The sequence below is a fragment of the Aotus nancymaae genome, unplaced genomic scaffold, assembly GCF_030222135.1.
Source record: "Aotus nancymaae isolate 86718 unplaced genomic scaffold, 86718_ANA_hifiasm-v0.15.2.pri h1tg000040l, whole genome shotgun sequence".
NCBI classification, from domain to species: Eukaryota; Metazoa; Chordata; class Mammalia; order Primates; family Aotidae; genus Aotus; species Aotus nancymaae.
In genome coordinates this window covers 51,015,935-51,038,598 of record NW_026988454.1, presented here as the reverse complement: position 1 = coordinate 51,038,598, position 22,664 = coordinate 51,015,935, and the positions used below count along the sequence as shown (strand labels likewise).

General features: G+C 37.5%; 1 protein-coding gene across 7 annotated transcripts in view; it reads left to right on the top strand.

The window, feature by feature from the left end:
* The window catches only part of DSE (dermatan sulfate epimerase), a 164,590-nt gene extending 142,331 nt beyond the window's left edge, over positions 1-22,259 (top strand). For 5 of the 7 annotated variants that reach the window (XM_012460413.3, XM_012460414.2, XM_012460412.3 and 2 more), the window contains 4 exons: positions 11,086-11,339; positions 14,898-15,137; positions 17,316-17,523; positions 19,570-22,259. In XM_012460413.3, coding sequence (XP_012315836.2) covers positions 11,086-11,339; positions 14,898-15,137; positions 17,316-17,523; positions 19,570-21,328 — 2,461 coding nt within the window. In that variant the 3' untranslated portion in view covers positions 21,329-22,259. Of the gene's footprint in view, positions 1-11,085; positions 11,340-14,897; positions 15,138-17,315; positions 17,524-19,569 lie in introns of those variants that run through there. The other 2 variants (XM_021666827.2, XM_064360765.1) reach the window with 2 other exon arrangements.
* The last annotated feature ends 405 nt before the right edge of the window (positions 22,260-22,664 follow it).

Here is a 22,664-nt window from a genome sequence, read left to right as displayed (position 1 = left end):
TTGGAGTGGCTCTCTAATCCATGCATGGTTTTATGACATCATGCGTTTGTTATTTTGCATGTTTATTCACTGAGTTATTTTAGTCTACCAAATGTTAACGCATTTAATTATACAATATAAAACTCTTGTTTGTTGATGTTCTCACTGATTTCATCAGAAAAATCTTTTAAGTATTGGTAAGCTCTTAAGTTCTTGATAGTGGATACGAATTTTCCAGAATTCTTATTTCTGCTTAAAAGCTCCAAGTGTGTCATTGACAACAAAGGCTTTCAGCTTTTCTTGAACTGGCAGGCCTTCCTTATTTATTTTTAGAAAAAATTCTCTTCTAACACCCAAATCTAAATAACTATAATTTGTCAGTTGATGATTCTGTCACATAAAAATGTTTTATGAAAAAACCCCATCTATTTCAGCTCTCAATTCAGTGCATGACTTCTTTTCTTTGTGACATTCTTGTACTTTAGTACTCACTCTGCTTTTTACATTCTTCTTATTTAATCACATAGGATATTTAAAAGATGTATACTCAAAGAGTTGAGATTTTATAAAAATTAACCATTTTTACCACTCCATCAAGGACATGTAAAATAAAACTGGCTTTAAAAATTAAAAAAAAAAGAAAGTTCAGCTGCAGTGGTTCATGCCTGTAATCCCAGCACTTTGGGAGCCTGAGGTGGGCAGATCATGGGGTCAAGAGATCGAGACCATCCTAGCCAACATGGTGAAACCCCATCTCTACTAAAAATACAAAAAATAGAGAGGGATCCAAGATGGCCAATTAGGAGCAGCTAAGGATTGCAGCTCCCAGTGAAAGTGCAGAGGGTGAGTGGACGCCGCATTTGCAGATGGATTTTTATTGCCCACAGACCAGGAGATTCCCAGGCAGAGAAGCCCCATGGGTCACCAGTGCGGCTGGTTTGGCCGAAGCCGCTGGTTTGGCTGGTGCAGTTGTTTTGCCGGCACCCTGGCGTGGCAGTTCTCCATACAAAATACAGGGGTCCGGGCGCCGTTTTAGCCAGCGATTGGAGCTCTGGGAAGGCAGAGTCGCCCATTCATCTGATTAAAAGGAGGACTGAAACAGGGAGCCAGGCCAGGAAATTCCCAGGCAAAAAAGTGCCACGAATTTCAGCGCCACTGTTTCAGTTGGCACAGTGGGTCGCCGCACGGGAAATCTCACAGATCCCGGCACCTTTTCAACAGGTGACTGGAACACCTGGGAGACAGTCGACCATTCAACTAAAAATAAAAATAAAAAATAAAAACAAATAAAGGCTCTGAGGCAGGGAGCCAGGTAATCAGGCTTGGTTTGTCCCACCCCCACAAAAAAACAACATTTGGAAATGCTCTGGATTGAGAGTTTCACAGCAAGAACAGCTGAACCCAGGACGGTCCAGTTCTGTGGGGGAGGGTCATCCGCCATTACCGAGGCAGTCCATCACTACAGAGGTAGTTTGCCATTACTGAGGCAGCCCGCCATTGCTGAGGCAGCCTGCCAATACAGAGAGAGTCTGCCATTATAGAGGTGGGCCGCCATTGCCGACGCAGTTCTAACTACACCCGTATAAACAGGAATGCAGGGGAGCCCACAGCAGCTCAGCAAAGCCTCTGCAGGCAGACAGTGACTAGGCTGCCTCCTCGCTGGGCAGGGCAGCCCTGAAAAAAGGCGGCAGCACAACAGAAGCTCATAAATAAAGCCCTAACTCCCGGGACAGAGCACCTGGGGGAAAAAAAAGGAGTTTATGAGTTCTGCTGCAGCAGACTTAAATGTACTTGCCCAGCAGCTCTGAATGAACAAGCACTTGAGCTCCTATAAAGGACAGACTGTCTCCTCAAGCAGCTCCCTGACCCCTGTATATGCAAATAGTCACCTCATAAAGGAGAACTCAGACTGACATCTGGCGGGTATCCTTCAGGGACAAAGATAGCAGAAGAAGAAACTGGCAGCAACCCTTACTGTTCTGCAGCCACTGCAGGTGATCCCCAGGCAAGCAGGGCCTGGAGTGGACCTCAGCAGTACTATAGCAAAGGGTCCTGACTGTTAGAAGGAAAACTAAGAAACAGAAAGAAATAACTTCATCATCAACAAACTGGTCGTCCACTCAGAGACTCAATCTGAAAGTCAATAACTACAAAGATGACAGGTGGATAAATACACAAAGATGGGAAGAAACCAGCACAAAAAGGATGAACACACCTGAAACCAGAACGCCTCTCCTCCTACAAGGGATCACAACTCCTCAGCAGCAAGGGAACAAGGCTGGATGGAGAATGAGTGTGGTGAATTGACAGAATCAGGCTTCAGGAGGTGGGTAATAAGAAACTTCTGTGAGCTAAAAGAACACTTTCTAACCCAATGCAAAGAAATTAAGAATCTTGAAAAAAGATTTGACGAAATGCTAACGAGAATAAACAACTAGAGAGGAATATGAGTGAATTGATGGAGCTGAAAAACACAACATGAGAACTTTGCGAAGCATACACAAGTTTCAACAGCCGTATTCACCAAGCAGAAGAAAGGATATTAGAGGTCGAAGATCAACTCAATGAAATAAAATGAGAAGGGAAGATTAGAGAAAACAGGGTAAAAAGGAATGAACAAAGTCAACAAGAAATATGGGACTATGTGAAAAGACCTAATCTACGTTTGATAGGTGTACCTGAATGTGACGTAGACAATGAATCCAAGCTGGAAAATACTCTTCAGGATATTATCCAGGAAAACTTCCCCAACCTAGCAAGGCAGGCCAATATTCAAGTACAGGAAATACAGAAAACATCACAAGCATAGTCCTCAAGAAGAGCAACTCCAAGGCACATAATCATCAGATTCACCAGGGTTGAAATGAAGGAGAAAATGCTAAGGGCAGCCAGAGAGAAAGGTCGGTTTACCCACAAAGGGAAGCCCATCAGACTCACAGAAGATCTCAGCAGAAACCCTACAAGCCAGAAGAGAGTGGGGGCCAATATTCAACATCCTTAAAGAAAAGAACTTTCAATCCAGAATTTCATATCCAGCCAAACTAAGCTTCATAAGTGAAGGAAAAATAAAATCCTTTACGAACAAGCAAGTACTCAGAGATTTCATCACCACCAGGCCGCTTTACAAGAGATCCTGAAAGAGGCACTAAACATAGAAAGGAACAACCAGTACCAGCCACTCCACAAACATACCAAATGGTAAAGAGCATCAACACAATGAAGAATCTGCATCAACTAATGGGTAAAACAGCCATCTAGCATCAAAATGGGAGGATCAAATTCACACATAGCAATATTAACCCTAAATATAAATGGACTAAATACCCCAATCAAAAGACACAGACTGTCAAATTGGATAAAAAGCCAAAACCCATCAGTGTGCTGTATCCAGGAAACCCATCTCACATGCAAGGATACACAAAGGCTCAAAATAAAGGGATGGAGGAAGATTTACCAAGCAAATGGAGAGCAAAAAAAAGCAGGAGTTGCAGTTCTTGTCTCTGATAAAATAGACTTTAAACCAACAAAGTTCAAAAGAGACAAAGAAGGACATTACATAATGGTAAAAGGATCAATGCAACAAGAAGAGCTAACCATCCTAAATATATATGCACCCAATACAGGAGCACCCAGATACATAAGGCAAGTTTAATGACTTACAAAGAGACTTAGTCTCTCCCACACAATAATAGTGGGGGACTTTAACACCCCATTGTCAATATTATATCAAAGAGACAGAAAATTAACAAGGATATCCAGGACTTCAACTTAGACCTGAAACAAGCAAACCTATTAGACATTTATAGAACTCTCCACCCCAAATCCACAGAATATACATTCTTCTCAGCACCACATCACACCTACTCTAAAATTGACCACATAATTGGAAGTAAATCACACCTAAGCAAATGCAAAAGAACTGAAATGATAACAGTCTCTCAGACCACAGTGCAATCAAGTTAGAACTCAGAATTCAGAAATTAACTCAGAACCGCACAGCTTCATGGAAACTGAACAACTGGCTCTTGAATGTTGACTGGATAAACAATGAAATGAAGGCAGAAATAAAGATGTTCTTCGAAACCAACGAGAATGAAGACACCACATACCAGAATCTCTGAGACACATTTAAAGCTGTCTCTAGAGGAAAATATATAGCAATAAGTGCCCACATGAGAAGCAAGGAAGAGATCTAAAATCGACACCCTATTGTCAAAATTGAAAGAGCTAGAGAAGCAAGATCAAAAAAATTCAAAAGCTAGCAGAAGATGAGAAATACCTAAGATCAGAGCAGAACTGAAGGAAATAGAGCCACAAAAAGCCCTTCAAAAAAAATCAGTAAATCCAGGAGCTGGTTTTTCAAAAAGATCAACAAAATAGACAGACCACTAGCCAGATTAATAAAATAGAAAAGAGAGAATAACCAAATAGATGCAATAAAAAACAATAAAGGGAATATCACCACAGATTCCACAGAAATAGAAACCATCATCAGAGACTATTACAAACAACTCTATGCACATAAACTAGTAAACATGGAAGAAATGGATAAATTCCTGGACATTTGCATCCTCCCAAGCCTAAACCAGGAAGAAGTTGAAACCCTGAATAGACGAATAACAAGGTCTGAAGTTGAGGCAGCAATTAAAAGTCTACCACCCAAAAAAAGCCCAGGTCCAGATGGGTTCACAGCCGAATTCTACCAGACATACAAAGAGGAGCTGGTACCATTCCTTCTGAAACCATTCCAAACAATCCAGAACGAGGGAATCCTTCCCAAATCATTTTGAGACAAACATCATCCTGATACCAAAACCTGGCAGGGACAGCAAGAAAAGAAAACTTCAGGCCAGTATCCATGATGAACATAGATGCAAAAATCTTCAATAAAATACTAGCAAACTGATTGCAACAGCACATCAAAAAGCTCATCCACCATGATCAAGTAGGATTTATCCTGGGGATGCAAGGGTGGTTCAAGATACACAAGTCTATAAATGTAATTCACTACATAAACAGAACCAAAGACAAAAACCACATGATTATCTCAATAGATGCAGAGAAGGCCTTTGACAAAATTAAACAGCCCTTTATGCTAAAAACCCTCAATAAACTAGGTATTGACAAAACGTATCTCAAAATAATAAAAGCTATTTATGACAAACCAACAGCCAATATCATACTGAATGGGCAAAAACTGGAAGCATTCTCTTTGAAATCAGGCACTAGACAAGGATACCCTCTCTCACCACTCCTATTCAATATAGTACTGGAAGTTCTAGCCAGAGCAATCAGGCAAGAAAAAGAAATAAAGGGCATTCAAATAGGAAAGGAGGAAGTCAAATTGTCTCTATTTGCAGATGACATGATTGTATATCTAGAAGACCCCATCGTCTCAGCCCAAAATCTCCTGAAACTGGTAAGCAACTTCAGCAAAGTCTCAGGATACAAAATCAATGTGCAAAAATCACAAGCGTTCCTATACACCAATAACAGACTTAAAGAGAGCCAAATCAAGAACCAACTGCCATTCACAATTGCTACAAAGAGAATAAAATACCTAGGAATACAACTAACAAGGAACATAAAGGACTCCTTCAAGGAGAACTACAATCCACTGCTCAACGAAATAAGAGAGGACACAAACAGATGGAGAAACATTCCATGTTCATGGTTAGGAAGAATCAGTATTGTGAAAATGGCCATACTGCCGAAAGTAATTTATAGATTCAATGCTATCCTCATCAAACTACCAATTACCTTCTTCACACAACTGGAAAAAACCACCTTAAACTTCATATGGAACCAAAAGAGAGCCCGCATAGCCAAGTCAATTCTAAGCAAAAAGAACAAAGCAGGAGACATCACACTACCGGACATCAAACTATACTACAAGGCTACAGTAATCAAAACAGCATGGTACTGGTACCAAAACAGAGATATAGACCAATGGAACAGAACAGAGGCCTCGGAGGCGACACAACATATCTACAACCACCTGATCTTTGACAAACCTGACAAAAACAAGCAATGGGGAAAGGAGTCCCTGTTTAATAAATGGTGTTGGGAAAACTGGCTAGCCATGTGCAGAAAGCAGAAACTGGACCCCTTCCTGACACCTTACACTAAAATTAACTCCAGATGGATTAAAGACTTAAACATAAGACCTAACACCATAAAAACCCTAGAAGAAAATCTAGGCAAAACCACTCAGGACATAGGCATAGGCAAGGACTTCATGACCAAAACACCAAAAGTATTGGCAACAAAAGCCAAAATAGACAAATGGGACCTAATCAAACTCCACAGCTTCTGCACAGCAAAAGAAACAGTCATTAGAGTGAATCAGCAACCAACAGAATAGGATAAAATTTTTGCAGTCTACCCATCTGACAAAGGGCTGATATCCAGAATCTACAAAGAACTGAAACAGATTTACAAGAAAAAAACAAACCAGCCCATTCAAAAGTGGGTGAAGGATATGAACAGACACTTTACAAAAGAAGACATACATGAGGTCAACAAATATATGAAAAAATGCTCATCATCACTGGTCATTAGAGAAATGCAAATCAAAACTACATCGAGATACCATCTCACACCAGTTAGAACGGGGATCATTAAAAAATCTGGAGACAACAGATGCTGGAGAGGATGTGGAGAAATAGGAACACTTTTACACTGTTGGTGGGAGTGTAAATTAGTTCAACCATTGTGGAAGACAGTGTGGCGATTCCTCAAGGACCTAGAAATAGAAATTCCATTTGACCCAGCAATACCTTTGCTGGGTATATATCCAAAGGATTATAAATCGTTCTACTATAAGGACACATGCACACGAATGTTCATTGCAGCACTGTTTACAATAGCAAAGACCTGGAACCAACCCAAATGCCATCGATGATAGACTGGACAGGGAAAATGTGGCACATATACACCATGGAATATTATGCAGCCGTGAAAAACGATGAGTTCGTGTCCTTTGTAGGGACATGGATGAACCTGGAAAACATCATTCTCAGCAAACTGACACAAGAACAGAAAATCAAGCACCATATGTTCTCACTCATAGGTGGGTGTTAAACAATGAGAACACATGGACACAGGGAGGGGAGCATCACACACTGGGGTCTGTCAGGGGGAAATAGGGGAGGGACAGCGGGGGGTGGGGAGTTGGGGAGAGATAGCATGGGGAGAAATGCCAGATACAGTGTGACGGGGAGGAAGGCAGCAAATCACACTGCCATGTGTGTACCTATGCAACAATCTTGCATGTTCTTCACATGTACCCCAAAACCTAAAATGCAATAAAAAAAATTAAAAAATACAAAAAATTAGCCAGGCGTGGTGGCAGGTACCTGTAATCCCAGCTACTTGGGAGACTGAGGTGGGAAAATCACTTGAACCCAGGAAGTGGAGGTTGCAGTGATCTGAGATTGCCCCTGCCTCCAGCCTGGCAATTGAGTGAGACTCCGTCTCAAAACAAAACAAAACAAAACAAAAACCTGAGTGCATGGCAGTGCAAAATCATGCAACACTATTAGGGCAGTTAGTGCCCTGCTTGGATTCTTGCTAAAGTTACAGCAGTTTTGCTTACTTGCTTTTGTACCATAAGTGCAAATATTAACATATAACATATTTATGTTATTATGAAAATAATTCTAATTTTGAATTCTCTAAAATATAATGGTCTCAGAAATCCCCTCCATGGGCCTTACTTTGAGAACAGCTGCTCTAAGGGGAGAAAGTAGAGTTTACAAAAAACGAATAGAGTAAATATTTCCTTAATTAAACTCCTCTTAACTAACTTGCCAGTGAACCTAACTTCCATTCCTTGTGTAACACAGTAGCTGAATGTTAGGGCTTGTAGGTTGCCCTTTACTTTACATTTATTTCTGTTCCCACCAGTAGACTTACCTGCTGAGCACGTGTCAGCTGTATTTGTTTTCAAACCAGGTAATACAGTTTCACTAGTACCTGTAATAAGATAGTTTCAATAGTATAAATAGATAAAGTATGAGTTTAAAAAGAAAAAGCTAATGTTTCCAAAACCAACTTAAAAACTTGAAATAACTTACTGTAAAAGAAATTGCTGTCATGATATAGTGTGAATGAAATTTGTCAAAGATTAGGGAAAAACTCACAAAAATCTAGAAGGCTTCTGCCTTCCCTCACAGATATCTTTAATTTCTTCCCATATTATAAAGAAACCAAAGCTGGAAATTGTGATGATGTGTTATGTATGTTCTTTGCAGGAAAGAACAATGAAACTCCATCTGCAGACCTATATTCAGAGAATAGGCTTTGGCTCACCTTCAAAAGATTAGTGAATGTGTGTACACATGGATATATATTTTAAGTTTAAATACAATTCATAAATTAATGTCTGTCTGGTTTTTTTAAAAATTTCCCACTTAAGCAGCTGTCCCAGTGAACTGATTTATTACTGGTCAGGATCACATTAAATAAGATAGTTTCTCAGCTGCCATGCATGAACTAAGAGCAATTTTCCATTTTTTTTTATGATTATAAAATATAGTCTCTTCCATTATTGTACTTTGTATCTAAGGCTGGGTAAGACTGTGTTGGTAAAAGATTTAGATAACTTTTTAGAAATACAGCTATTACAGGTCAGCTTTTCTAATGATATAGGGACAACCTGAAGATGCCATAAACTTTTTCTTTTAGTGTGCTAGTGTTTTGTTGAATTGGAAACTGCTTGAAATAAACAAACTATGTTGGGACTTGGACATTTTCACAGAAATTTGCATGATATTTCATGAAGAATGAGAATTATATCATATGTTCTGGTTATCTATAAAAATAAGCTTATTTGTTAATCACACATGTGAGGGTTTGCTGGCTGGTAGCAATTCATTGACATCAGCTTTATCATGGGTAGGTTTATATACTGCCATTTATAGATGCATCATGACAGGGTACAATGACACAAGGTTGGGAAGCAAATGACCTGGCTTCTCTACCTGGCTCATGAGTGAGTGAAGTGTCTACCTGGCTCACGAGTCATCATGAGTGAGTGAAGATGGTATTCCCAACTCCCTGGCAGTGAGTGTGCAGTATGAATTGTTTTTTTCCTAGAAGTAGGGAATTCATTCACACTCTCAGAGTCTGTTTACAAACAGTACACACACTGGCAAGCTGACTGGCTAGAGCAAAGCAGCTTTGTCTGTTACTAAATTGCTAAGAAATTAATCAGTGTTAGTCTTTTCAGCACCAGGATGTATCGCTAGTACAGCCAACCAAACACTGAAATTATTACTAAACATAAAGGGATCTCTCCAAATTCCTGATTTCATAATGATCACATAATCATTGCCAGCAGTGTGGCTGACAGTGAATTATAGGTTTTTTTCCTTCTTTCTGAAAATATTTATTGAGCATCTGCTATGTGCCACACTGTTCTATGATTGGGGATCCAATTGTGAATACAATAGTTAAAAAAAAAAAAAAAAGCCCTGCCACTGTAGAACTTAAATTCTAGGAGGGGATACATAGACATAGACATGTTTGTACATATATTTGCTAAAGGGAAAAAAGAAAAGGGGAATTAAATATTATTTAGGGAGGATGATGAAATTCTGATAGGGTGACCAGGGAAGGCCTCACTTAGGCCGTTTCTTTAGCATAAACTTCTAAAGGAAGCACATAATCTTGAAGAGGCAGTCTCTCAGAATATTTTTAAGTATTTTTAAACTGAGGTCTATATGGTTTGTTTGAGAGAACTACTACATCTTAATTTTTACTAACTTCAACTGAAATGCAACATTTCTTCCAATCATGAGTATAGAGATAACCAATTGTAATGGTATTGGAAGAGTCTGTAACAAAGTCACAGATAGGTGTCACAGATGTTTTCATATCACATTACAGTCGTTATAGACATCTCAAAATTTATGCTTATTACCACTTATAAATTATGGTAGTTATTATCCCTGCTATTAAATGTTGGTATTTAATATCTTAATAAAGAAGCACCTGTATTATTTTTTAAAATATATGTATTGATAACTATATTTCAAAATAATAGATTTTCATGTATCCTTACATATTATGTGTTAAGAATTTTAAAACATTTTGAGAAAGAGGTTAAGACTTCATGAGATTGCCAAAAAAGGTTCATGGCATAGAAATGTTAAGCTTTAGCTTAATCAAACCTAATTGAGTGCTTTCTTCTACCTCCCACAGGTGCAGCACACTTTTGGTTTGTATCCCTCACTCAGAGATTACTCAAATATATCCTGAACAGATGGGAAGGGTTTTCCAGATAATTCCTTAGAATTCTGATTGTGAAAGATCCTTTTTTGCTTCCTGCTCAATGCAAGCCACACACTAATTTGCAGAATAATATAGCTAGTCAAACAGAAATTTGGCTTCCTGGAAAATGACAATGTAATTCTTAACAGAAGATCAACTTTTAGGCTTCTCAGAAAGATATCTGAAGTACCTTTAAGGCAGTGCAGTTCAGTTTCTGGGAAAGAGGGATATAAAAATTCTGAGTGAGAATCAGCTCCCACTCACGTACATCAGCCTGTTAGCCACTCTTCCCGCCATGGTGATGACCAAGTGGGTCTGTCCAAATTGAGAGGTCGTGGATTATCGGCCATGATACCTTCGCATTGACCAACTATGGGAAATAAGAGGAAATACATACGTTCAACTGTCTTAGCAAGGTGGCCGTAGGAATAGAACTGAGAACATCTTATTCAAGTGAAAAGGAGGAGAGGAGTGAGCACTGGTTAAACGGGTGCTCCAGAGAATTTTGCCCTGCCACCACGTGTTCTGTGCTTTTTGATCTCTTTGAATATATTCTACTACCTCTTGTCATGAATAAAAAATCAAAAGTAAAAATTCTCAACATCTTGATGTTGCCAGAATCCTGAGAGAGAAAACTGTTAACTGTATAATTTTCACATTTTAGACAAACTTTATGCTTGTTTCTAATGTGGAGGGAAGTCAATTGTGTGTCATTAAGCCTCTTTTATATCTTCAGTTGTGCCCTTTAGTTCTGAGAAATAGATGGTTTAGAAGTGTGATGAAAGCTGTGAGTCTGATGAACTCATTTCCATGATTTATTTTCCTTTACAGGTTGGTGAAAGATGCTCCTTGGGATGAGGTCCCGCTAGCTCACTCCCTGGTTGGTTTCGCCACTGCTTATGACTTCTTATACAACTACCTGAGCAAGACACAACAGGAGAAGTTTCTTGAAGTGATTGCCAATGCCTCAGGGTATATGTATGAAACTTCATACAGGAGAGGATGGGGATTTCAGTACCTGCACAATCATCAGCCCACCAACTGCATGGCTTTGCTCACAGGAAGCCTAGTCCTGATGAATCAAGGTGTGTGTGGGCAGCCGAGGTCATGCCTGAGCTGACAGAAGTCATAGTTGCCATGTTGTGAGCAAAGCATTTTTATAACCATTCTTAGTACGTGTTCATACTTAGATCCTAACTAAATCCATGAGATGAAGTAATCCCTGCAGTATCTCTTAGTTGAGGGACATCTCTTCCTTATTTTCTGCTAGTGTATTAGCCTGCACATTATCTAATTATGGCTTATGATTATCCCAGAACAAATCCTCACAGCGCAGGATCAGTGAAGGATATTCATTTTTCCAAAGAATTTTTGACAGTGAAGACAGCCAGCCTGGAATAAATGAATATTAAAAAGCTAAATAAGTGCTTTGTTATTTGAAATGAAGATTCCCAGCACACAGATGTGAATCATAACACCACTACTATTTTTTTCCTCATAAGATTTAAAACAACCAATCCGGATTATTTACTTCAAAATTGGAAGCAACTTTTATGGATTGTGTAGCTACTTTGCTTTATCATATTACATAATTGCCAATATTACATTTTCTTTGTTCTTTTTACTCTAAATTACAACTTCTGTAGAAATCTATAAATTACTAAGATTGTGTTTAAGAAAAGCAGTCCTAAGATCACAGGAAATTATCAGAATATTAAATATATAACTGGAGCTTGGAAATCAAACAAAATTTAACTCAATTACATTCACCATAAGAATTAATAAGCATTTTGTTGATTTTCTAACATCAGATTTTACCCAAATCTAGCTTTCTTTCTTATCACATCAACCAACTTTCACTTGTAATTAGGGTTTAGAGGAAAATAAACTAACATTAACTGAGCATATGACATGTGCTAGTCCTTTTCCATATTGTATTCCATTCTCACATCAACCACATAAGGCAGCTGGGATTTGGGCCCATTTCTGGCCATCCATGAAGTTCAGTCTCTTTGCACTGTATGTTGTTGCCTCTCTCAGAAGGGAAATTCCGTTTATAATAATTTAAACAAAGCTTAATTATATGAGTGAATTTTCATGCTAGCTCCCCTTGTCCCCTACTCTCACAAAAACATAAAGAAAATTAAAACATCAAGCCTGGTGTGGTGGCTCACACCTGTAATCCCAGCACTTTGGGAGGCCGAGGTGGGCAGATCAATTGAGGACAGAAGTTCGAGACCAGCCTGGCCAACATGGGGAAATCTTATCTCCACTAAAAATACAAAAATAAGCTGGGTGTGGTGGTGTGTGCCTGTTATCCCAGCTACTCAGGAGGAGGAGAATCACTTGAACTTGGGAGACAGGTTGGAGTGACCCAGATCCCACCACTGCACTCCAGCCTCAGCAACAGAGTGAGATTCAGTCTCAAATAAACAAATAAATAAAATAGAAAGGAAAATAAAACATCAAAATGCAAGCAATGTGAGAACCCACTAACAAACCATTTATAAACTCCCAGGACTGTGAAGAGACACCACCATGAAATGGTGAAAGGATCCCTGGGGTGAGCCAAATACCTGCTTCAGGTCTTAAATTTAATTTTAAGTTTTATTTTCTTAAATAAATTTTTGTTTATTTAAGGGAAGGAGTGGAGTTTCTTTCTTCAGTCTTTGTAAATAAATTATTCCAAATAATAAGCAGTCACCAAAAATACTGGTTTGGATTGAATCAAAATATGTCATTTTGCCCTGGCAGGAATTTTCCTATACATTTATTTTCTGATGAAATTTATGGTGGCCCTGGCAGACACTCTCCCAGAGAACCCACATAAGTACACACATTTATGACAAGACTGGGCAGAAGAAGGTAGAAGTCAGTTGGAAAGAAGACAGGTGTGAAATGTTTAAATGATTACGCTGTAGTTACAATAACCCCAGAGAGTGAAATAAAAAATGCCATGAAAAGTCTCATGGTTAAATATAAAATGAGTGTATTAACTTTGAATTCAAGAGAGCAGTGTTCTTTCAGTAATTTTCTTCATGTAACTTTGAAGATGGGTAGGAGAACTTAGGTGAAGACAAAGAACAGTCCAAGCAAGGTATAAGGGTGGCAGAAGAAAAATTCAGGGCGTAGGTGCAGTTAACAACAATGTCAGTACCTTGTATTGATGGAGGTTTGCAGTTTACAAAGTATTTGGGTAGACATTGCCTCATATCTTCTGAAGAGGGTTGTTGTAAAGAACAAATAAGGAAAATTAGGTAATGTGATATCGTGGGAACAGTGGCCTGGTTTTATGTATCAGTCACATTAGTATCTGGTGGGAGATGGGGGGTACAGAGGAAAAGGATGAAGATAATTGGAATTTTAAACTAGAATGGTAGAGAATGGAAATCGAAAACTATCCTGAATATTGACGTATCAGGTATGATGCTGGGTGGCAGAAGAGGCCAGGGTGTGATGAATAGTCACCTCTGCCTACCCAAGCCTGAGAACTGAGTTGCCCCAATTGGTCAGGAGTCAAGTCTTAGCCTGGGACCTGTAATTAGGCCAAGAGCTGGTTGGACCTGGGCCTCTGGAAGCCCCACACCTGGCACATAGTAGGCCAAGGTAGTGTGGTCAACATGTTTGTGGACATAAAGCAATGTGGCTACACCCATACCAGGAGACAGTGGGCTTAATTTTATTCTCAAGGGCTGCATGTTTTAAAGCGAAACCTTAAATCTAAAGACCTAGGTTCAAATTAAAGTTCTATTTTTAATAATGTGCCAGAGGTCTTGAACAAGTCAGCCTCTCTGTTTTGGGGCAATAACACATAATTGGGTTGTTAAAAGAATTAAGATTCTGTTTAGTGCTATGTAAATTATAAATGTTATAGAAATGTGAGTTGTTATTGTCAACTAAGTGCAAAAATTCTAGAAAGCTAGCATTTCTGAGTTAAAAGGTTTTATAAAATTTTTAGACTTAATTATCAGTGGGGAGATTGAAATGTGACAGATGGAAGAATTGCTTAGATAAAATCATGTAGCTCATTTTTTGGCAGATTCAGGACTCCCAGTTGATTTTTTCATTACTGGTGTGCCTTTCCAATGGTTTCTCAGCCCCACTGTGCTGGCTTTTCAGAGCCTGTGGAATCTAAGGCACATAAAAGATGAGAGGTTGCCTTCTAATGACAATACAAATTGAAGACTGTGTGTTTAGCATTTATAATATGTGTAGCCTATTATAAATTCTATAAAAGTATGATGCAAGTTTTGTGAAGGGATAAACTTTTAAAAATATTTTCAAGCATTGTTTGTTGGAACATTGAATAAAAACCTTAATATATAAATCCTTTCTTGCCAATATAAAGTTATATGCATTTGTGATCTTATATGTGTTAGAGTTTATTAAAGATCAGAAAGTGACTGATACTCATTTAAGAGTTTATCTCCATTTAGTTAGAGTCAAGAACTTCTTAGCTTATATCACGGACCATCACAAACTGGGGTTACAGGATGTTATCTACACTGACACGTTGGAGTTTTATAAAATGCAATTTGTAATATAAACTAGTTAGATAACTCAGAAGGTTTTATTTGGCCATATTTTTGTTTATGCTTTGTTATAGGCTTTAGTCATTGTTTCCATGTGTTTTCATCCTTCAGGATATCTTCAAGAAGCCTACTTGTGGACCAAACAAGTTCTGACCATCATGGAGAAATCTCTGGTCTTGCTCAGGGAGGTGACGGATGGCTCCCTCTATGAAGGAGTTGCTTATGGCAGCTACACCACTAGATCACTCTTCCAATACATGTTTCTTGTCCAGAGGCACTTCGACATCAACCACTTTGGCCATCCGTGGCTCAAACAACACTTTGCATTTATGTATAGAACCATCCTGCCAGGTATAGTGAGGAGTCAAAGTGTGAAAATGTTAAACTATTGTAATTTTTTTCTGATTATGAAAATGAGCTAGACTAGGCAGAGAAATGAGGTCCTTAGAGTTTGTCATATTGAAATTAAAGAGATTTTTCTTTAATCAAAGAAAAATTGAATTCAAGAGTTGCATATAGCTAGAACATTTCGGAAGCTAATATGAATATTTATGATTTAGGTATTATAAAGCTTGGAGGATAATGGATTAACTACAATTTCTACACCCCACAGTACTTTAATTTTTTTATATATCCAAACTTGAATTCATATACAAACTCATCTTCATCATTGCAAGCAAAATATAAATATTTATGATTACATGTCAGTTTTCCTTTATATGTGATCCCTGATCAATCCTATTTTAATTTTTAGTTTTTAATCTTTTCTTTCAAATTATACCGACATGATTCAAAATGAAAGATTACACCTACACAGTTAAGTTGGAGCTTTAGTATTTTAATATTTTATTGAAGTAAATAGTATAGAAAAGCAATCAAAAAATAATTTGCTGTAAAAGTTCTAATTTCTTATTGCTGTGCCATTTAGCCTTCTAAGAGAACTAGTTCTAAAAAAAAAAAGACATACATGATTTAATAATGTATTCATTTCTAGAGAACTTTGTAAACTTTTTTTATTTCTAAAACAGGACTAAGATGTTAGAACAAGTTATAAAGGGAAATTTTTACAGGATGGATTCCCCCACGTCTTTATCCTCTCCCAAAGGAAATGCAATTTTTAGATGGTGATTCCAGATCTACAACAAAGAACTCAGTATTTAAATATTTTTGCTATGGTAGTATACATACAGATTAGATAGAATATTTATTATTGGACTAGTTGTTCAAAAAATATTGCAGAGCATAAGAACCATTTTAAGATTTAGTTTAGACTTACATTCAAATAATGTTGCTTTGTTGCTTTTTCTTAGACCTGAAGGAGAAGCCTGTTTTGCAATTCATCTTAGTAAACAAAGGCTACCTAAACAAGGGACCTTTAAGAGGTCTCAGTGCTTTGTAATTTAAGCTGAGATCTAAAGGCTAACTATATCAGGAACTGTGTTTGCTATGAGCTATGTCTGTGGCTACTTCTTAAAATGGGAAAGACAGAATGAACATCTCTAAGAGCAGCATTTATATGTTTCTGTTAATTAAAGAAACTTACTGAACATTTGTATGCCAGGCACTGTACTAGGCAGAGGATTCACAGAGGAATAAAACACATCTCCTGCTCTCAAGGAATTCACAGACTAGTAGAAGATTCAGAAAATATCGTTTTATAATAAGGTGTACTTACAAGATCATTTACTAAACTATTAGTAACAAAAACATTAGCTGTAAATTATGTAAATATAATCATGATAACATTTTAGAAGTGGTTGAAATGTAGTTGAAAACAGATTGCTATGTTAGAGCAATCTACATAACAGTTTTTTTCTACAGTTGATATTCTAGTAGCAATTTGTTTTTTCTGTCTGAGTTTTCACCCTTGCTGCCTCTTTTTTCATGAACACATGGAGCATATCCAGTGTTACCTGCTTTTATTTTTCCTCCCTATTCCAAAAATGATATATGGCTTTACGGTCCTTGCATTTTCTCTCCTTTAACTTCCAGCAGCACATACTGGCAGGAGCTACTCTGGGAATTAAATTTTCTTCCTGTAGAAACTCAGTTTCTTCCCTGAACTTTATATATAGTATAACTTACACTTTATTGAAGCCAAATTGAAGCATGTTATTTTATTATCTTGGCCTAGAATGCATGTTGAGTTGTGGGAGAGCTAGTGTATATTCCAGGTTCAGGAACCCAAACTGTACAAGAAAATATCCCATGTATATATGCAAATATAATCATATATAGCATGAACATTGGAAAACGAGGAAGGCAGGCAATAAATGTAGCACTTCTGTTACCAATGACAGGTTGCCACATAACAAATACAAGCTTGCACACAATAATATTTGGAAGACCTTTTGAGGGATTCTGATTAACTGGTCTGGGATAAAATGTGAAGATTGCGATTTTTCTTTTATTTTATCCCTTCCATTACACAATTGTAATTTACAATTAGATTTAAAAATCATTGTTTAGACCTGTGTAGGAGTATGGAGTTTTAAATGTATCTTAATTCTTCCCAACTTGTTTACCTAGGGTTTCAAAGGACGGTGGCTATTGCAGACTCAAATTACAACTGGTTTTATGGTCCAGAAAGCCAGTTAGTGTTCCTTGATAAATTTGTCATGCGTAACGGCAGTGGTAACTGGCTAGCTGACCAAATCAGAAGGAACCGTGTGGTGGAAGGTCCAGGAACACCGTCCAAAGGGCAGCGCTGGTGCACTCTGCACACGGAATTTCTCTGGTATGACACATTGAGCTAGCTGTAAAGAGGAATGGTACCCAAGGGCACTATTTGTGCTGTGCACTTGCTTTTTGCATTTAAAAAGAAAAACTAATCTAAAACACTTTTTAAATCTTTTCTCCATACCACCTAAGTATATGAAGCTTCAATTCAACTCCTATCACACTTTTTGAAATTCTGTTAGAAGCTTTTCTTTTTTTTTTTTTATTTCAACTTTTATTTTAGATACAGGGGTAATGTATACTATATCCAGGTAATGAGCATTGTACCTAATAGGTAGTGTCAAAAACATTTCTGTATGTTTAACATCTAATTACTGTTCTCAGAGATGTCCTACGCTTGCACTAGTTCATAAATAAGCATGTTTTGATTTTACATCATTTTTCAAATCATATAAAACAAAACACACAAAATTGAGACTAGGTTATTCTGATAATCTCACCAGAAAAGGTAGTAAAATATTTTGTTTTGTTTTAGTAAATGGAGCATTATAATTTTCTAATAGCAAAGCTGTTACTAAATTTTCAAAAGTGTTTAAAAGTGTTTGACAGTATTTGACAGCTTCACTTTGATAATAAAAGGACCGTGTAAATTTTTTTGCCTTAATCTTTTAAGCCCAGAAAGAGAAGCTTGGATCTCCTTTTTAAAGTATTGCCAAATATATTGTTGGCATCCAATAAGTTAAAATCAAAATTACAGAGAACTTGTTAATCATTAATCCCTGGTGTCTTTTCAAGCTGTTGAAATTTGCATTCAACTCCAAAACGAGCTTTCTTGTAATTTGCTTCTCTTTATTCTTTTTTTTCAAAATATAAAAAATTAAGGAGGAAAAAGTATTAGTAAAATGGTAACTGTCTATACTTTAACCCACATTTTAAGATTATTTTTATAGGTGAACTAAATATATTAAGATGCAACTATCACTGAGTTCTCTCAGAAGTATGACATAATTACTTATAGTGTGATCCACAAATAAGTTACACATAAATATTCAACCAAGAGAGTTCTATGAAGCTAACTACAGGATTAATATGATAGCTCAGATTAATGCTAAGTCTAAATTAAAAATCTGCCTTTATGGCAATATGCAAACTGACCAAAAACTGAGAGTAGGATGGCCAATTCAGCTTACATCTCCACTTGTTAAATCACATTAATTAAGCCAACGTTATACTAGAGCTAAGTAGAGATATAATTTTGATGTCTTGAAACTGAGACTTTAGAACAACAAATGAAACAGTTAAAATCAAACACCAATAAGACTAACTCTATTGTAGATGATTGATTCACTTTAGGGAAAAGCACATAGTGCTAATAATAAACATTTATCATGAATAAAAATAAGAAGTAATTTATTGTCCAGGAAGCATGGCATCATCTGCAAATTAAAACAAAATCAAACCTTTGGTCCTGGCTAGTCGGTGATAGGCGCAATTATAAATCCTCCAGTATAAGACAGTTTCCTGAAACTTCATCCATTTATATTCTGAGATGTTGTGTTGGTGATACATTTTATCTAATATGGGAAGTTCTCCTCTATTTTACTTTATTTTTTCAAGGAAAAAAATCTTGAGGGAGAGCTGTTTTCAAAACCAAACATTCAATAATATCAGTTACTGCAGAACTATACCTCATTACAACTCAAGGTTTGTTAGAGTCCAGATCCAAACATGACATTTCTAGAAGAGGAGTTTCTCAACCACAAATTTGGATGAAGTGCTTAAATCCATGAGGCCCAGGAGTTTGGATGGTCACTCTGACCATCAAGTGAAGATGGTCCATGTAGAGATTAGAGCAGAAATCATTTCAACCGTAAACCCAAGGATCACAAATTATAGAGAAATAAAGAAAAACTCCTCTTCCAGTCACCAAGGGTTTCCCCTTGTGCATACTGATTGTCCTTGGGTGTTTTCAGAAATGTCCCTGATACACTCTGCACTGCCAGTGCTCTGGTAGCATTTGTGTGTCACTTTTTCCACATTACCGTGTTATGTGTTATTTTTACTTTCATCAGAAAACCATTTAATTTTTAAAAATTAATTTCAGGTATGATGCCAGCTTGAAATCAGTTCCCCCTCTGGACTTTGGCACCCCTACACTGCATTATTTTGAAGACTGGGGTGTCGTGACTTATGGAAGTGCACTACCTGCAGAAATCAATAGATCTTTCCTTTCCTTCAAGTCTGGAAAACTGGGGGGACGTGCAATATATGACATTGTCCACAGAAACAAATACAAAGATTGGATCAAAGGATGGAGAAATTTTAATGCAGGCCATGAACATCCTGATCAAAACTCATTTACTTTTGCTCCCAATGGTGTACCTTTCATTACTGAGGCTCTGTATGGGCCAAAGTACACCTTCTTCAACAATGTTTTGATGTTTTCCCCAGCTATGTCAAAGAGCTGCTTTTCTCCTTGGGAGGGTCAGGTCACAGAAGACTGCTCATCAAAATGGTCTAAATACAAGCACGACCTGGCAGCTAGTTGTCAGGGGAGAGTGGTTGCAGCAGAGGAGAAAAATGGGGTGGTTTTCATCCGAGGAGAAGGTGTGGGAGCTTATAACCCCCAGCTCAACCTGAAGAATGTTCAGAGGAATCTCATCCTCCTACATCCACAGCTGCTTCTCCTTGTAGACCAAATACACCTGGGAGACGAGAGTCCCCTGGAGATAGCAGCAAGCTTCTTCCACAATGTGGATGTTCCTTTTGAGGAGACTATGGTAGATGGCGTCCATGGGGCTTTCATCAGGCAGAGAGATGGTCTCTATAAAATGTACTGGATGGATGATACTGGCTACAGTGAGAAAGCAACCTTTGCCTCAGTGACATATCCTCGGGGCTATCCCTACAATGGGACAAACTATGTGAATGTTACCATGCACCTCCGAAGTCCCATCACCAGGGCAGCTTACCTCTTCATAGGGCCATCTATAGATGTTCAGAGCTTCACCATCCACGGGGACTCTCAGCAACTGGATGTGTTTGTAGCCACCAGCGAACATGCCTATGCAACATACCTGTGGACAGGTGAGGCCACAGGACAGTCTGCCTTTGCTCAGGTCATTGCTGATCATCACAAAATTCTGTTTGACCAGAATTCAGCCATCAGGAGCAGCATTGTCCCTGAGGTGAAGGACTATGCTGCTATTGTGGAACAGAACCTGCAGCATTTTAAGCCAGTGTTTCAGCTGCTGGAGAAGCAGATACTGTCCCGAGTCCGGAACACAGCTAGCTTTCGGAAGACTGCTGAGCGCCTGCTGAGATTTTCAGATAAGAGACAGACTGAGGAGGCCATTGACAGGATTTTTGCCATATCACAGAAACAACAGCAGCAAAGCAAGTCAAAGAAAAACCGAAGGGCAGGCAAACGCTATAAATTTGTGGATGCTGTCCCTGACATTTTTGCACAGATTGAAGTCAATGAGAAAAAGATTAGACAGAAAGCTCAGATTTTGGCACAGAAAGAACTACCCATAGATGAAGATGAAGAAATGAAAGACCTTTTAGATTTTGCAGATGTAACATATGAGAAACATAAAAATGGAGGCTTGATGAAAGGCCGGTTTGGAGAAGCACGGATGGTGACAACTACCCACAGCAGGGCCCCATCACTGTCTGCTTCCTATACCAGGTTGTTCCTGATCCTGAACATTGCTATTTTCTTTGTCATGTTGGCAATGCAACTGACTTATTTCCAGAGGGCCCAGAGCCTACATGGCCAAAGATGTCTTTATGCAGTTCTTCTAATAGATAGCTGTATTTTATTGTGGTTGTACTCTTCTTGTTCCCAATCACAGTGTTAGCATTGAAACTATAAATTGCCTAGTCATTTTGTGATCACAAGAGTCTATGCAAAATAATTTCATTACCCCAGTTTATCAGATTTTTTCCCTCAAATTCATTTTAACAAATTAAGGGAAGATATTTTGACACAAGAAAGCAGGAATGTGGAGAAATTGAAGCAGAAAAATAATTTATCAAAGCAATAAAAATAGGTTGGTGGTCCTATGGTGTTTCTAGAAGTATTTGGCATTGCTAATTGAGCAGTCCATATAGTACTACTTTTAGAAGAAACAAAAAGTCTGTTTTTTAAAGTAATGTTTTTTCTAATGAGAAAGAGGTTTAGATAGAATTGGGTTTTATTGATATTAATTTAATGCTATTAGCAATTTCCATATACTATATTATGGAAAAGACTGAAGAATACAATTTTGAGAAATATTTAAAAATGTTTAATGGTATAGCCATGTTGAAAGATAAATGTTGCTAAGTCCTGGTGTGATGCTGTCAGCTTCCGCGGGGAGGTACTTCTTTAGTTAGGTAACTAACAGGATCTTTTACTACAGATCTGGATGGCTATTCGGATAACATAGCAAAAATGATAGCAGAAGGTCATTAAAAACTTAAAATATATTTTGTTAGAAAACATTTATCTATGAAGGAATATTTCCTTGATGCTGGTCTCTGCACACATATAATTGATTACTTGTAGACATTCATTGGTTGTTCAGTAAGTAAGACGATTACAGATAACTTAATACCATATTTTCCTTGTATGGAAAACTGTTGGAGACCCATGACTAAACCTTTCAAAATAAAATATTTTCTGTGATGAATGCTGATTTTAATACCAAAGAAGATGGAAAATCTAAAATTTGGAAATGATTCTTATGTTTTTTAATAGAAAACCTTCTTCAAGTTTATTTTGCTAAATAAACAGATCATAATTGTGAATTCTCTCTAGTATCTTCTTTATTCCATTATATTCAAGATACATTAATATTTTTCAAAATTTTTGAAGAGAGATATTTATCTAGACATGTATTCATTAAATGTATAAAGTAGTGTTTGAATCAAAAGAAGTATTTTCTCTGCTTATTAACCTTAATTGTTTAAACACATTTTAAATATTTAAAACAATAGCCAACTTCTGATTTTAAGTAGCACCCAACTTTTAAAAGCATAAAGTTTTCAGTCAACTCCTCAAAAGGTAACACAGCATAGAATATTAGAAAAATATTCCACAGTTTCTATTTGAGCATAAGAAAATGACATACTTAAAAGGAACATAATAAATTATTGAGTCATGTATTTCTCCTTTGAAATAGAAAATATGTTCAGCTCAAATTTTACAGTTAA